The sequence below is a fragment of the Rhopalosiphum maidis genome, chromosome 2, assembly GCF_003676215.2.
Source record: "Rhopalosiphum maidis isolate BTI-1 chromosome 2, ASM367621v3, whole genome shotgun sequence".
NCBI classification, from domain to species: Eukaryota; Metazoa; Arthropoda; class Insecta; order Hemiptera; family Aphididae; genus Rhopalosiphum; species Rhopalosiphum maidis.
This window is the reverse complement of record NC_040878.1, coordinates 65,166,079-65,181,674: the sequence shown is the minus strand read 5'-3', so window position 1 is coordinate 65,181,674 and position 15,596 is coordinate 65,166,079. Positions and strand designations below refer to the sequence as shown.

General features: G+C 24.9%; 2 protein-coding genes across 3 annotated transcripts in view; one reads left to right on the top strand and one right to left on the bottom strand.

The window, feature by feature from the left end:
• LOC113551418 (cytoplasmic dynein 2 heavy chain 1) overlaps positions 1 to 1,032 on the bottom strand; it is a 29,730-nt gene extending 28,698 nt beyond the window's left edge. The window contains 5 exon segments of the mRNA XM_026953653.1: positions 7 to 133; positions 211 to 343; positions 452 to 622; positions 776 to 924; positions 993 to 1,032. Of these exon segments, the coding sequence (XP_026809454.1) occupies positions 7 to 133; positions 211 to 343; positions 452 to 622; positions 776 to 924; positions 993 to 1,032 (620 nt within the window).
• Positions 1,033 to 5,937: 4,905 nt separating this feature from the next.
• Positions 5,938 to 12,976, top strand: LOC113554573 (tRNA (uracil(54)-C(5))-methyltransferase homolog). 2 transcript variants are annotated; one of them, XM_026958475.1, is made up of 10 exons: positions 5,938 to 6,147; positions 7,576 to 7,761; positions 7,829 to 7,978; positions 8,955 to 9,150; positions 9,366 to 9,493; positions 9,863 to 10,086; positions 10,220 to 10,276; positions 10,346 to 10,460; positions 12,045 to 12,237; positions 12,335 to 12,976. In XM_026958475.1, exons 1-10 carry the CDS (start codon positions 6,064 to 6,066, stop codon positions 12,868 to 12,870), a joined length of 1,869 nt encoding a protein of 622 aa, XP_026814276.1. In that variant the 5' UTR covers positions 5,938 to 6,063; the 3' UTR covers positions 12,871 to 12,976. The 2 variants fall into 2 exon arrangements, with proteins under 2 accessions (XP_026814276.1, XP_026814275.1); XM_026958474.1 differs by having other exon boundaries at positions 5,939 to 6,147; positions 10,220 to 10,460.
• The last annotated feature ends 2,620 nt before the right edge of the window (positions 12,977 to 15,596 follow it).

The window sequence follows — 15,596 nt, the reverse complement described above, 5'->3', positions numbered from 1 at the left end:
AGATACTTTAATTGTTTTGTTACAGGTAAAAATAAAGAACATATTTTTCCCGCTGCGATGGATTCTTCTTTATTACTTGTATGTTTTTTTACAACACACCAATAGTCAGCCTCGTCCTCGAGGTCTAGAATAGCTATAAAAAGTTTAAAAAAATTGTTCCAATATTTCTCGCGGCAATTAATATAATTTACGTATTTGTAAAATAAATACCTCCTAAATGTGATTCTATTGAGGTATTTGGTTGATGAATCGACGACTTTAAAATAGTAGTTTTTAAACCCATTTCGAGGTCTGATATAAGGCATTGTAATTTTGGGTCGAGTTTTATTTCTGATTTGGTATCCTATGAATAATTATTACAAATAATAATTGTGTACGTTAATAATTGCAGAAAATTGTTACATATAACGTTACTATTTATATTATCATAAGACTTTTTGATATTAATTACTTTTAAAAGTGAAGGGGTGTATATGTAATGCAAACTATGATAGAGTGCTTCTGTTGGAGAATCTAACATGGAATACACACATATAATAGAGTGTAAATTATCTTCTGTTATACTTTCAGGTCGTGTTTTATAAAATACTATTACTTTGTTATCATGCTCTTTTTGAAAAACCTAAAAACAACAAATAAAACTATGATTAGTGTTATAATATCGCTGTTATTCAAATCGATAAAAATTAAATATTAAATGTACTGTTGTTATTTTTTATACCTAGGGATATTATAGGTCATTACATTTATTGAATATTTCTTTTTTTTTACTCACGATTTTATCATTTGCTTCAAGTGTTCTAGAGTCTGTATTTCTTATGTATATTGTGCAACAATTAGAAGAGTTCAAAAAAGCGTTCAAGTGTTCGGTACCTGATTTTAAAATCGTATTTTTATCAAACACATCAAATCCAAAATAGTTTCCTGTAAATTAACAAAGTTTAATTGTACCAATTTAGTTAAAATACACTAATATAAACATAAAAATATACCTGCTGTTTTTATAATAAAGTCTTGCCGAAAGTCTGACATGTTAAAAAAATATTTTATTTAAATTTGGTACTTGTATAATAATTCTTTAGACATTATAGGTATATGATCAAAAACATATGTTATCTACTCAGACCTTATACTCTGAGTATAAGATCTATATATCTACTGAATACTATCCTACTATAATAGCATGCATGACGTTTGTTGTTGATGTAATAATTACCATGGCAGCAATACAACAACACATAATGTAACACGTGGAGTCGTGGAAAATACATTAGGGTAAATAATGAGACGTATATATTATATTATGAGTAAATAGCTATTGCCTAATAATTTTAGATTTTGAGCAAAGAGATGAATATATTAATTTTACAAAACTGTAATTTTTACGTAAACCTATTTTAAATAAAAACAAATTTGTTTTGTTATAATTATTTAAAAATAAATAACAGTAGAGACTTGAAACTTTTACCAAACATTCATATTAACCTTTGATAGGCAAGGAATGTGATAAAATGTTTGATTTATTTATAAATATATTTTCGAATTTTATTTTCGATGTATATATAATATATGATAACATTCATAACATTCATATTTTTTAGGTTTTTTTTCAAATTTTATTATAACAAAAATTAAAAAATATCAAAAATATTTTTTTTTTCTATTATAGAAGTTATTATATACAGTTCTAATTTTGACGAAATTCATTACAAAAATTATTTTCTCGGTCAAAATTAATTATATTTTAATAACTAAAATTAGGATTTAATATATCATTAACTTTGGTACAATAATATTATTACAAAGAAAATAGGGTCTCTAACACAACCCTATGATTGAAATAATATTATAAATATAACAAAATATTTAAAATAATAATTATTAAGAATTAAAATAAATTTAATTTACTATATACAACAGTGTTAAAATAGGAAAATAAAATTACCTCTTTCCCTTTTTCCGGGACCTCTTAGTATTTGCGTGTATGCACCTATATATGTATAACATATTAGAACATAATATAACTTAATATCTAATTATTATTTTTATAAAAATTGTATTCAATTCATAACTTATTGTTAATTATAACATAGATAAATAGACTTACATCTTTTTAACAAATGAGACATGTATATTATTATTTGTAATATACTAAAAAAGAATTAAGAAAGTATAAATAATATTTTTAAGAATAGTGGATTATACTCATGTGTATTTTTTCATATTTTAAAGTTGCTTTAAGAATTTATAAGAGACCTCTTTAATTACATTTTCAAGCTTTTTCTCACTAATTAAAATGTTATTATACATAAATTGAAAAAGAAGTAAATAATTTTAAATGTCAATAGATAGCACTCAAAAGACTCGAAATATTGTGTAATTGATCCTGTGTAAAAAATGCTTATATAAATATTTTATGAAAACTACAAGTCTATTAAGAAATAATCTTCAACGTTTAAAAATTAAATCATTTTTTCTATCTTATAAGACTACGAAGATGGACAAAAAATATATAATATATATTAATACTTAAAAGCTATTAAATCCATTTAATACAACTATTATTTGATTTTTAGCAATTATTTATTTGATTATAAAAATATTTTTATTGAAGTATAATATGTATTTGTAGTTGGATCAATGTTCCGTGAAATCATGTTATGTTGTGTGGGGGCAAATCCCCTCCCTCATGATACTGATAAAAAATTGTGGGAATAACTGAAATAAATTGTCTTGTTTCACTGGTAAAAATATTCGTACCGTCACTGCATATGGACGTTTCGTAAAATTTTTATAGTTAGTACTTAATAGTCTGCATTAATATAGATCAATATAATGCATCCATATACACATACCTAAATATGTAACACATTATTTCTTATCTAATCAGGTATGTATTATTTAATATTTCAATCTTACGAGCGATTGTGTTAATAAGACGTCTATCCGTGTAGGTAATATGATTTGTGTATAATATATTTTATATTTTTATCTACATAGTATTTGAAATACTATACACTATTTTTAATATAGGTTATCATTTATTAGTTACCTATTACTTATTCCTATACTATCCCATAAATATAAAATATTTATTTATCTCTTGATTTATGGGTTATTATAACAACTATTAAAAGGAAATATTTGTATATTTAATTTTAATAAGCGGTCGCAGTCTATGATAGTTTTATGACCACTGTTTATGTAAAATAGAAAGACATGTCCTTTGTACTCCAAAATAATGTCCTCATCAGTTATTGAATTAATATGTATTAAGACCTTTGACCCTCGTCTAGGTTATACCTTGATATTAATATAATACTAAGGCTTACTACTAGGCTTACTAATAACAAACACACTAGTAAGCCCAAGGCTTAACTGCAGTGGTTAAATTTAAAAAAATTAAAACTATACAATATGTACAATGACTAATAGTATTTCTATAAAAAGGTATCTTTATACTATTTAGATACGATATAAAATAAAGTATATTATTAAATAACGAGAACGAGTCACGTTAGGGTAATTATTTATTTCATATACCTATTATTCGTTTTATAGTTGAACCATTTTGGTACTTTTTAATATCATATGCTCAAATATATATGAGATTAAATCAAAAAATTAACAGGGCAATGATGAATTATGTATATATTTTATACAAGGTACACCTGTCAAACAATTAATAACATTACATTTCATACTTAATAGTTAATGTTAATACATTCCATATTCAATTCTATCATGAATTATTTCACAACAATAAACATTTTTAAAACGTTATTGCTAATTTGAAATAAATAAACATGTGCTCTTTAACAGTACTGTATAGAGCAAAATTTGCAATAGCAATTATTGATAAATAAATTTAAATCGTAGTTACTGAGTACTGAAAGATACAATTGTATCATTAAATTTTGTGAAACTGTTGTATTTCAATCATAAATAATTCCAAAAAAATATATTACATACAATTCTCATCATAATAAATTAAAACTGTAATATTATGTGTCTATTGATTTTAAAAATAATTGGTTTTTAAAATTTAACTTACTCGCTGTAATAGTTAAGTATACATAATGTGTGCCTCATTAAAACTTTAACGGTGTATTAAGATGACTTTAGTGTTTTTTAAGGAAGTATGCTAAATTAGGGGATATAAATGACGCTGACAAGTAGCTATAAAAACACGAAACTTCATTTTAAAATTTAAATCCAATTAAAGGTTTTAAAAATTCTAATATTTAATAAAAATAAAAAATATTTTATACAACTAAATTAATAATATGTATATTACGAGTTAATATACTATTTAATATCATTATTAAATTTACCTACCAAAATAATTTATTAACACAATATATTAACAACAAAGAAATAAGCAAATAAGTATCTAAAACTTTTTATCTATATTTTATATTATTTAATAATTTCAATACCTACCAGATATAATGCGTATAATTTAAATTTTGTAATTACCTATTGACGATTTATAAAATTTAAATTGTAAGATTTATATAATATATTACATATTGCATTATAACTTTAGCTTCATAAATAAATAAAACCTGAACGGGAAACACTTTTTGACCTTTGATAATATTTAGAGCAACTATTAAGGTTCCACGTTTATTTGTCTACCGCGTAATTAAAGTATATTTCATTTGTAATTATTCTAACTACATAATGTTTTTGAGAAATAATTTTTATGCTGTAAATCCTATATGACTATAATACTTAATAAGTAGTATAATACCATATAGTTTATTGTATAGTATTATAAAATTATAAATAATATATTTTCATAACTATTGTATTTTACTGAATACATTTTTAATCGGTTTAGGGAAAGTAAGGTACTTATTTTAACTGCGGTTTATAATAGAATCAACCCCAATTTTTATATAAAATAAACTTTCTCAATCTTGTTTTGTTATTAAAAAATTGAATAAATTGATAAATATATTCTAAAAGAATAATATGTACTTACTATTGCATATTGTACATATTCACACAGTCATATATTTATATGTTCATCAAACTTTAAAAATATATTTAGTTAATTTTTACAAATACTTTGCTTTGAACAATACTTGAGTCATACGTTTAGAATTGTTCAAAACATTTGAAACATTTTTTTTTTTTGACATTTATTAAATCTTAAATTACAAAATTTGTAAAATTACCGACAAATATATTTTTAACAGATCAATTTCAATTGAAAAGGGTAAATATTTGACTATTTGCCTACTATTATTTTTTATCGAAGAATGGTACCTATTTCATCTTGGTAAATTCTTTAGCTTTATAATGAATAAAAATTATAGAATAACTAAATAAACTATAAATTCTATAAATTATTACAAACTCAATATGTTTTGATTTTTTTTCTAGGTGGTACAAATAATTTAAATAAAATGTTTCATCTATATATAGATATTTTATTTATTAACAACTAGGTAGCAATTGTTTGCAATAATTTTTAATACACTTAATTCTAACCCTATTACATCATGACTCGTAAGTTTTAATTTTCACAAAAAAATACACTGTTGAGTATATAATATAAACAATAAACATACCTACACTAATAATATAAATAATACAATCGAAATTTCTGTAATAAACAAATTATTATTGGACTGCAGTTTAAAATTATTTCCTATAGGTAAAATATAATCTAAGATCAAGGCTGTTTAGTTGTTGATTCTTTGTATACTTCATAAAAATGTATAGGTACGCTTGTATGTATTGTATTAATATTTTTTATAACATTTACATGAAATTTTTCATAATTCACATTTACTTTAAATAAGAATATATCAACAAATTTAACTACCTAAACATCTCTATCTTATCTTTCATATTAAACATTTTTTGTTTTGTTTTTATCAATACAGGGGTCATAGAGACTATTATTCCAACAAAGCAATGATATAATTTATTAATCATTCAGCTACGATACATGGAACACTACTGACGGAAATAGTAAACGATATACCTACTACTTGTGCATTATACCTTAACCGCTTAGTTCATAAATTAGTAATAAAAACATTTAAAATGAATGTCGCAACACCCGTGAATTCTGATAAATTACGGTATAAAATAAAAGTTAGCGGTCTCCCTAGATTTTATTCGTTACTGGTAAGTAATTTAATTTTAATTTTATTTATTATATAAAAGATTATAGATAGGTGTTTTATATTTAATAAGTATTATTGTAATGAAACGATTATTTTAGAGTAATTAAAAGCGAGAAAACTTTCATTATAAATGATATCTTAATAAATTATTATAATTAATTAACAAAATACTAATTACTTAATAAATGGTCTATTTTGATAAACTTTTGGTAATTATTCTTACTAATGTTAATTATAATTATAAAATATTCATATTTATTCAATATGTATAAATATTGTTTAAAACTGTATATATTTAAGTTAAGACATTTAAATGTTGCTTTTCTTATATAATATATTATGCATGTATATTGTATAATATATATGTAGAAATGTATTTACATTTAATTTTTTAATTAATTTTTAGACTAAAAAATAATAATGTTTAATTATTTTTTTTATTATTTATTGGATATAGAATGTAGCAAATCTTAACTCTAATATTCAGGTGACAGGTATCTTAGTTTTTAACATACATTTACGTAGATTTATTACAAAAATAGAATAAGTACCAATTATAATAATAATAAATAAATAAATAGACTACTTATATAAATTACTATTTTTAATTAGTTTTTTTTTAATTTACCATAGCCTATAATTTTAATAAATGCGCATATTATTAATCAATAGTCCTAAATACATGGCCTGTGGTCAATATTGTATAGGTATTTAATATTTCTAATTTTTTCATAAAAAAAGACAAAAACTCGGTTATCAAAAATATTTACAACAACGATCAGTAAGTACCAAGATCTTTTCGAGCTTACCATACAATTTCGATTAGTTATAAGCAACAGGAACAATGCTGCTTCTAAACATATTTAAGTATTTAACTGTGTTCCACTTTTTCACACAATGAGCAAGTAAGAACCATTCTTATTTCTTATAGAATATTAACTAAATAAATTTCCATCACTTAATGTCTTAAACTATACATTAATTTATATGCACAAAAGACGATTATTATCATTAAAATTATTTCCAAAACGTTACACTTAAAACAACTCAATTTAAAATCAAGTTAAGTGAAACAAATATTATTACTTCAGTTAAACATTTAAAATTATACGTCATATTTAACATTTTACAATTAAGACAGATAATCAATTGTTTTAATAACTATATTATAATAACATTAAAACCTTAGCACAGTAAAAGCGTATTATAGTTATGGATTGTTATTTTTTAATAAGAAAGTAACAGGTTATAATTACCGTATTGAAAAAGGAGATACTTAAAAATGTATTATTATTTTAATTTTATTACGTGACTTAGATATTTTAAGTATAATAATCTAAGTCGTTAGTACCTATACTGTAATATAATTTCTTTAATAAATAAATATAAATCTTCATTACCTATATTAAGGATAATTTATTATTACTAGGATCCATTACTACAAGAATTTTTAAAAATGATCAACGAGGAGTTGAGATTAAATTGCATACACGCGAGATACAGTAAAAAAGGTAACGCATGGCTGTATCTCACGTTTCCAACCGAATCCGAACAAGCGGTTGCTTTAAAACTATTAAAAAAATATAACTGGAAAGGACGTTCTTTAATCAGTACGGTTAGTATTTTATCAAAATGTTTGAATAATAATATAGAAAATTGATACATATTTATTATTTATTTAGTTAGTTACGGCCGATACGCCTAAAAACAACTTGAATTTAACATATGTCGAAGGAAATCATATTGCTAAAAGACCAAGACTCGATATTCCACTTAGTGAACAAGTTTTGATGTCTACTATTCCTTATCATAGTATTGAATACGAAGAACAAGTGAGTACAAACTAATTACAAATGCGATTATTATTACAAGCTTATAACTGTAGTTAATAATGATTTTAAAATATAACCCGTTATATAATAGTGATATATTTATTATACAGGACGATTCACCAAACATTCACACCCTCATTAAGTTTTAGAATTTTTAAATATACTTAAGGATTATATTTTGAAATTTTTGAGTTTTTTATATTACCTACAACGAGTGTGCTGTCTCTTGTGGATTCAAACTTTTATTTTTTAAATGAGAATCATCTTTTCTACTATAAATTATTTAGCAGATCACTTTTCTGAAAATATTGACATATAACAGTCAAAATTTAAACGGGTAGTTTCTTAGTTGTTAAAAAGTTAATACTAAGGATAATAATCCTTAAAAATGGATTTACAAAAATACAATATACATGTAATATTGAATTTACTTAATATATTTCATTCTACTTGACCATTTTTATACAAAAAAAGTTATTCACACATTAATTATTAAACTAAAATGTTCAAATTTTCAAATCAATTATACATTCCTCATATCTTTCAAACCTATTATAGTGAACTTATAATTATTCTTAATAGTTTCAGTAGAAAAGCTGCATTTAAAAAACAAGAGTTTAAATCATCTTATATAACACTCCTTAAGTAGGTAGTACAAAACAACTTAAACATTTAAAAATATGTATATTTAATTTAAAACTTTAAAATATCAGATTTTGAGTATAACTAATGAATTTTATAAAAGAAAACGGGGATGAGTGTACTTGATGAATCACCCTGTATATATGTATATTTAATCTTGTTCTATAATGTTAAAAATATTTCATTGTAATCGACTTGTACTATTGCACTTATTACCTCGTATATAATACTATTATCAAATTATCTGTACCTAATGAATATTTTATTTAATTAATTTCGTGTATGGGTGCAACGGTTTTTATGCTTTATTAATTGGCGATTCGGTTCGAAACAGTTGAGGAAAAAGAGCGAAGAAGCGAGAATATTATTTCAACGGTTTGGGACGATAATTCAACGCAAACAACCACCGCTTGCGGAATGGTGTGCGACGCGCAAACGGCAGCTGAAGAGCGATTTAGCGTTCGAACTGTCGCCGATCATACCGTCGAAAAAAGTCGACCGATACCGCAACAAATGCGAGTGGAGCGTAGGTGAGTAGGAACCGTTTAATTAAGTGCGCGCAATGAAATCTACAGACGCAAAGTAAAATAATGGGGAGCATCTGATTTACATTATTATTATGAAGTCGGTCTTTGTACATAACAGACCGACGGGACACTGTAGCTGCAGCCGCGATAAATAGCCCAAAGGAATGGGTTTGTATTATACAGTAATACCCACTGGACTGGGTTTAAAATGTATACAGGAATTAATCCCGACAGCGATTCAGTGGCCGTCGGGCTGAGAGTGAAAGATTCGATGGACGGAATCCACTATGTCGGTCCACCGGATTGTCTAAGAAATTTGCCGATGCCAATGATCACGTTAGCGAAGGTAGTGTAGCAATAATAATAATAATATTGACAAAATATAATATTATATTGAACATTTTTTTTTACGTTATTTTTGAATTTACGAACTGCGATTAAATAATAATCGAACAGATATATAATTATATCCTTAATAATTATACATCCGCTTTCGGTTGCTTCAAAGTTCGAATAATATGTTCAGATTCGTTAAAACTGATATTTTATTAAAATATCTATAGTAATTCATCAAAAGATTTTTTTTATTTTCTGAATCAGTCATTTATCGTGTTTATCGGCGTAACATTTATTTTACTATACATAGCAAACAATTATACAAGTACCTATTATGTATATGTGATAGTGTTCTCACATTAGATTGTAATTAATTTAGAAATTCGAGGATTTTGTGAAAAATAATTCTCAAGATTGGAGAATATGGCGTAATATGATAATTCGTATGAATGAAGACGGGGAAGTCATGGTGTCGATAGTTATCAACCAGCATCTACTGGACAACGATCAATTATCTAATATTAAATGTTCAGTATCAGAATGGTCTAAAAAAAGCATAACTGAAAACGTAGTGTCGTTATATTTTCAAGTCCATGGAGAAAAGTGAGTTAAAATTTGTTTAACACATATATATGTATATATATATTACTCATACATAGTAAAACATTTTAACATTTGTTTTTAGCGTTGGTTGAAATAATATATGTAATAAATGTATACTTGTGTGTGTGCGTAGGACCTTGGCTGATTGTATCGGTACCACAATCGAAGCTGAATTATTGTGGGGACAAAAGTACATTGTAGAAAAGCTATTAAACTTATCGTTAGAAATTTCTCCAGCCACATATTTTCGTTTGAACAGTTTAGGTGCCGAAGAATTATGTAAAGTGGTTGCTGATCTTGCCGATGTGAACGAAAATACTACAGTTTTAGATTTGTTCTGTGGGTCTGGATGCTTAGCTCTTACATTAGCCAAGGTAAATTATTAATTGTTGGTTATTAACTCATTTATCTTATTTTAAATTAAAGGTGAGTAATTATATATATTATAATCAGTGTCAAGTCTTTTAAAAAGAATGTGATTTGTGTTTAATTTCTTATTATTTTATAGTATAAATTAATACATTATATAAATATTAAAATATGTAAAAGTTATTGTATACTACTTAGGCTCCAAATAATTGATAATAAATTCTAAGCATTTTCTAAATTAATATAAAATTAAAATTTAGTGTAGGTATCTTACTATATATTTTATGGATAATATAAATAGGTCAGTGTTTATAATTTATTATCTGAAAAAAATATTTAACTTATAACAGGTAACACTGCAATAAATAAAAAACTTATAATTTTTGTTATTTTATTTATCTACATTTTAGATTCTGAACGGAACAATAAATGTACCTATTGACTTTACAATAGTGTATTTTTTATTTTTATTTTTCGTCTGTCATTACCTTTTGGAGCAGTAAAAATGCTTTGATTTTAAACTTAGAGGGTACGACTTATACGCTATACGACTTTTCATAAAACGATTTTAGTTTCTTTGTTGTAAGTGTTGTAACTGAAAAAAGTTTTAATCATTGAAACTTGAAATATTCTAGTCAACATTACAATACATTTTACACACAATGGAACAAAAAACACAGTAGGTAGGTTGACGAAATAGTGAAAAAATGTTAACAAAAGTAGATACTTAATAAACAAATAACGACTTTAGTTATTTTGTTACCTATTTAATTCAAAAATGTTATTCGTTGGAACTTGAATATTTTACGTATATTATTTCATGTTAAACATTTTAACATTTTCAAAGAATTTAGATTAATTTTAGGCTATTACACATATCTATACATCGAACCTGTTCACACCGTTCTATGGTAAGTCGATATTGACTTATAAGTTAATAACAATAATACATTAATACCTATACGATATAAATATATTATACCTATCTTGTTATAATAATAATATAATAAATATAATGTGTTGGACATAACTGTATTACAAATAGTAATCATATTACTATAATAGCAATATAGATACCTATTTATATAGTAAAATATAGTTACTAGTTAGTAGTTGATAAATAATAATATAGGTTGACAGACACCGTCTCCTTTCAGAATCGATTTTCGTGTACAATGATTTATCATTACAGTGATTTACTCAATGATGAGGTACACTCCGACACTCGACATCTACACCGAGTACAGCACCAAAGTGGTTACCTACATTTTCCCTTTTGTTTATTTGATTTTTAATAAATAATTGGTTTTTTTTCGGTCATTCTTATAATTTTTTTTTCACTGTTGTACAATTATTCATAAAATATAATATATAACCTATACATTAATATCATTTTAATGTGTCTATTAATGGTGCATTAACTACAATATTTTTATTTGGGACACAAGTAATAACACTTATTTGTGTAATAAATTATTTACCATAATTAATTATACCATTAGTTAAATTAAATATTATCATTTATTACGTCGTATGTAATTAGTAAAATGGACTTAGAACTATTATATTTCGTATTTTTAATTACATAGAAATGTAAGCAAGTCGTGGGCATCGAACTAATCAAGGCAAATATATTGGACGCAAAAAGAAATGCTGAAATAAATGGAATTGTCAACTGCGAATTTATAGCTGGTAGGACGGAAGATATTTTGGACTCCGTTCTTAACAAACTCAAAGGGTGTAACGTAACTGTAATAATGGATCCACCTTTAACTGGAGTCAGTAAGTGAAATACATATTTTAAATCATATTAATATTACTATGAATATATTATATAATTAAAAATTATAACGCTAAATGTACGTTGTTTTTTAAAAAGGTACCGGATTGGTCAGGACTCTTCGTAAATTTAAAGAAGCTATAAATTTAATTTACGTTTGTTCTAATCACAAATTGCCTTTGAAAAATCTACTAGATTTTTCCTCGGTAGTTAGATACTGGCAAAAGCCTATAGATTCCGATCCATTTCTTCCACTTCGTGTAGTTCCTATAGATATGTGCCCTCATACACTTAGGTCTGAACTGGTTTTACACTTTAAGAGGTTTTGTGTTGATGACATTTTGTCAACTAAAAACGATAGACAGTCAAAAATCTATAGCAACAGAAAATTTAAGACAAGATTTAATCCAAGGACATCAGAAACAGTTACATCAAATATTCAACCATCCGCGTCCGGAGTGGGCGGGTTGTTGGACTACCTCAAGAAAATTGAAGAAAGAGCGTATCAAGAAGGGTTAGCGAAAGGATTGGAAAGGAAAGCATTCCAAATGGGTTATTCGAGAGGTCTTCAGTGTGCCACTGCTAATGACGATGAGAAATTTAAAAAAAACACTTCTACTAATTCTGATCAGTAATTACAAATACTATAATATAGTATATATATTTTTATAATAATAGGTACCTATATTAATATTTGTGTGATTTTAAAAGTTCCATACACATTTTCATAAATAAAATAACCAGTCCTTTTCAATTGTATTTCAATGATTATCTATATTTTTACATTTTTACTAGGTAAAATATAAATTAGCCATTAAGTTATAAATCGAAGAAAAATTATTATGCTCAAATACACATTACACAATTCACAATTATTAATGTACTCTATAACAGTATAAGAGTAGAAAATAATTATATAAATTTAATAAATAATTTTAAGTTAATATTTTACAGCGGCATTTTTGTTATACTATAATTCGACATGTATTATTATTATATTTTTACTACTCAGTTAATATTGTACACTATGCAAACAATATTATGTTATAACTACATTCATATAATATTTTGTAGATTAATTAATAATTATAAGTTATACATTTTAAAGAAGTACAAAATAAAATTGAAAATATTTTAATTTTCTGTATACTTACTATTACACTGCGGGTACACTCATTCTAATTTATAACATAAATATACATAACGTAAAAAGATAGTATTGAAAAATTTGTTAACAATATACCTATGTACTTGTAAAATATTCAATATAATTTCATTGAAATTAGTACTCTTAAAAAGTCACCCTTATAATTTTAATATATATTATGAATATTTCAGTTTTATATAATAGGTACAACATAGTAAAAGATGCCATTATCGTCAATAATAATAATTATTAAATGTAAGCTATACAATCATCAGTCGGTACTTATAAGCCATAAGACTATAATAATTTATAAGATAGAAAGATACCTACGTGACTATGTATAATATATTGTTATTCGTTATAGTATGTATACTCTACTGTTTTAATGTTTAAACATTACAATATTTTATATTTTTATATTAGTTATTACATAGCTACACCTAACATTATTTTTATTTTATGAAAAAAAAAATAGTATATACCTACTCAGATATTATATAAAATACGCTTTGAATGCTAATTTTTACATTAAACGTTAAACGATTATATTATCTATACACACCTGTAAGCTTATGGTATAAATATTTTTAACTTTTTAAGATTTGGAAATGATAGGTATTCGTGTCTTTTAAACAATGTACAATATAGTGACGTTTAAGGTTAGTTAGGTTACACCCTAAATTCAATAATAGTAATGGATATTAGATTGTATACGACATAATACGCTAGCTGCTCTTCTCTAAAATTATATTTTGTAAACCTATTACCTATATTTGATTGCAAATTCATTTTTCTTATAGCTAAAAATAATATTATTACTTTTTAGATTCTTATCAGTATGTACGAATAAAGTAGTATTTTTTTCTATTTTTTATTGTGATTTTTATATTTTAGAATACAATGAAGTTTTAACATGCTATTTATTATTTAAGAATTGATAGGGGCACTATACATAGACTATATACAGTATAGAGGCTATTATAGTACCTTAATTACACCATAGGGCTTATATCATGATATAACAACATTATTACATTACGTACTTGCAATACTTGCATCATAATTCGTAATAGACATACTATGATTATTGATTATGAATTATACGATTTTTAAGTGATAGTATCATTATCATAGAACCTTAGACCATATTCAATGGATGAAGCAGCCATAGCCTTTCTCGCCTATATAAACAATTTGAAGCATTGAAGCCAAGGTCGTTCCTAGGGCAAAATAAGCAAAGCCTTCATCCCGGGCCCCAAACTCTTGCCGCAGTTGGATTAACTCCGCTTTTAATAGATATTAGATACAATAAAAAAGTCAAATTGATATGCAAAAAACATGTACGTTTCATTTTTTTTTTCATGTAAAATTGCGGAATGGAATATAATAATATATGTTATTTATGGTACTTATATAATATAATATTATTACATGTTTTTTTTTTATAATACATATAATAGGCACATCGCACGTATGTTTAGCGTAAACATATTATGTTATTCCCTTGAATTGAATTCTATTTTTGGTGACTGTAGCAGGTGCCACGTAGTGTAGTGAACACATTTCTATTGACTTCGCTTTAAAGAACAATGTTGCCCTAAAAGTATTCTTAACAGGATATCAACAAAGTAGTTAGAAAAATTGCAATAAAGGAAACAACAAGTGTATGCCGAAAATTAAAAATAATACTAATGCCGGAGTTTAAAAAACAAAAAAATTTAAAAAATGTTTGATTATTAAAGTCTAAGTATGAATACATCTGTTTCTAATAACAACGATAATTCTTTAAAATATGAATATTTTTTTTCCAATGTTGAACAAATTTTTTCGATTTCAACAATTGGACAAATTTAATGATTACTTTGGTTTCCTTTAAAGTATTGGAAATATTTCTGAAATGTATAAAGATGATTTAATGAAATATTATATGAATATTCAAATCCTTTTTGCTAGAAGTTGGTGATAAAAAAGATATAAAGAGTTGTTTGATGAATTGGTTATTCTTTGTAAGATTATTGAAAAAATCACCTCATCACTAAAAGTTTTGGAAAAAATATTTAGTTAGGTACAATATTAATGAAATTTATTGCAACGTGTTCATAGTATTAAAAATATTGTTAACTATGCCTGTAACCTGGGGCGGATAGGCCAAACTAGACACCGGGATTTTTCCGGGGAGTCGCTACTTATATTGATGAAAAATATCTGAATTGA

Coding starts and splice junctions, on each gene's coding strand:
- LOC113554573 (XM_026958474.1), top strand. CDS start 6,064: ATGAATGTCGCAACACCCGTGAATTCTGATAAATTACGGTATAAAATA. Junction 6,148..7,575: donor CTAGATTTTATTCGTTACTG/GTAAGTAATTTA, acceptor TATTATTACTAG/GATCCATTACTACAAGAATT. Junction 9,494..9,862: donor CAATGATCACGTTAGCGAAG/GTAGTGTAGCAA, acceptor TAATTAATTTAG/AAATTCGAGGATTTTGTGAA.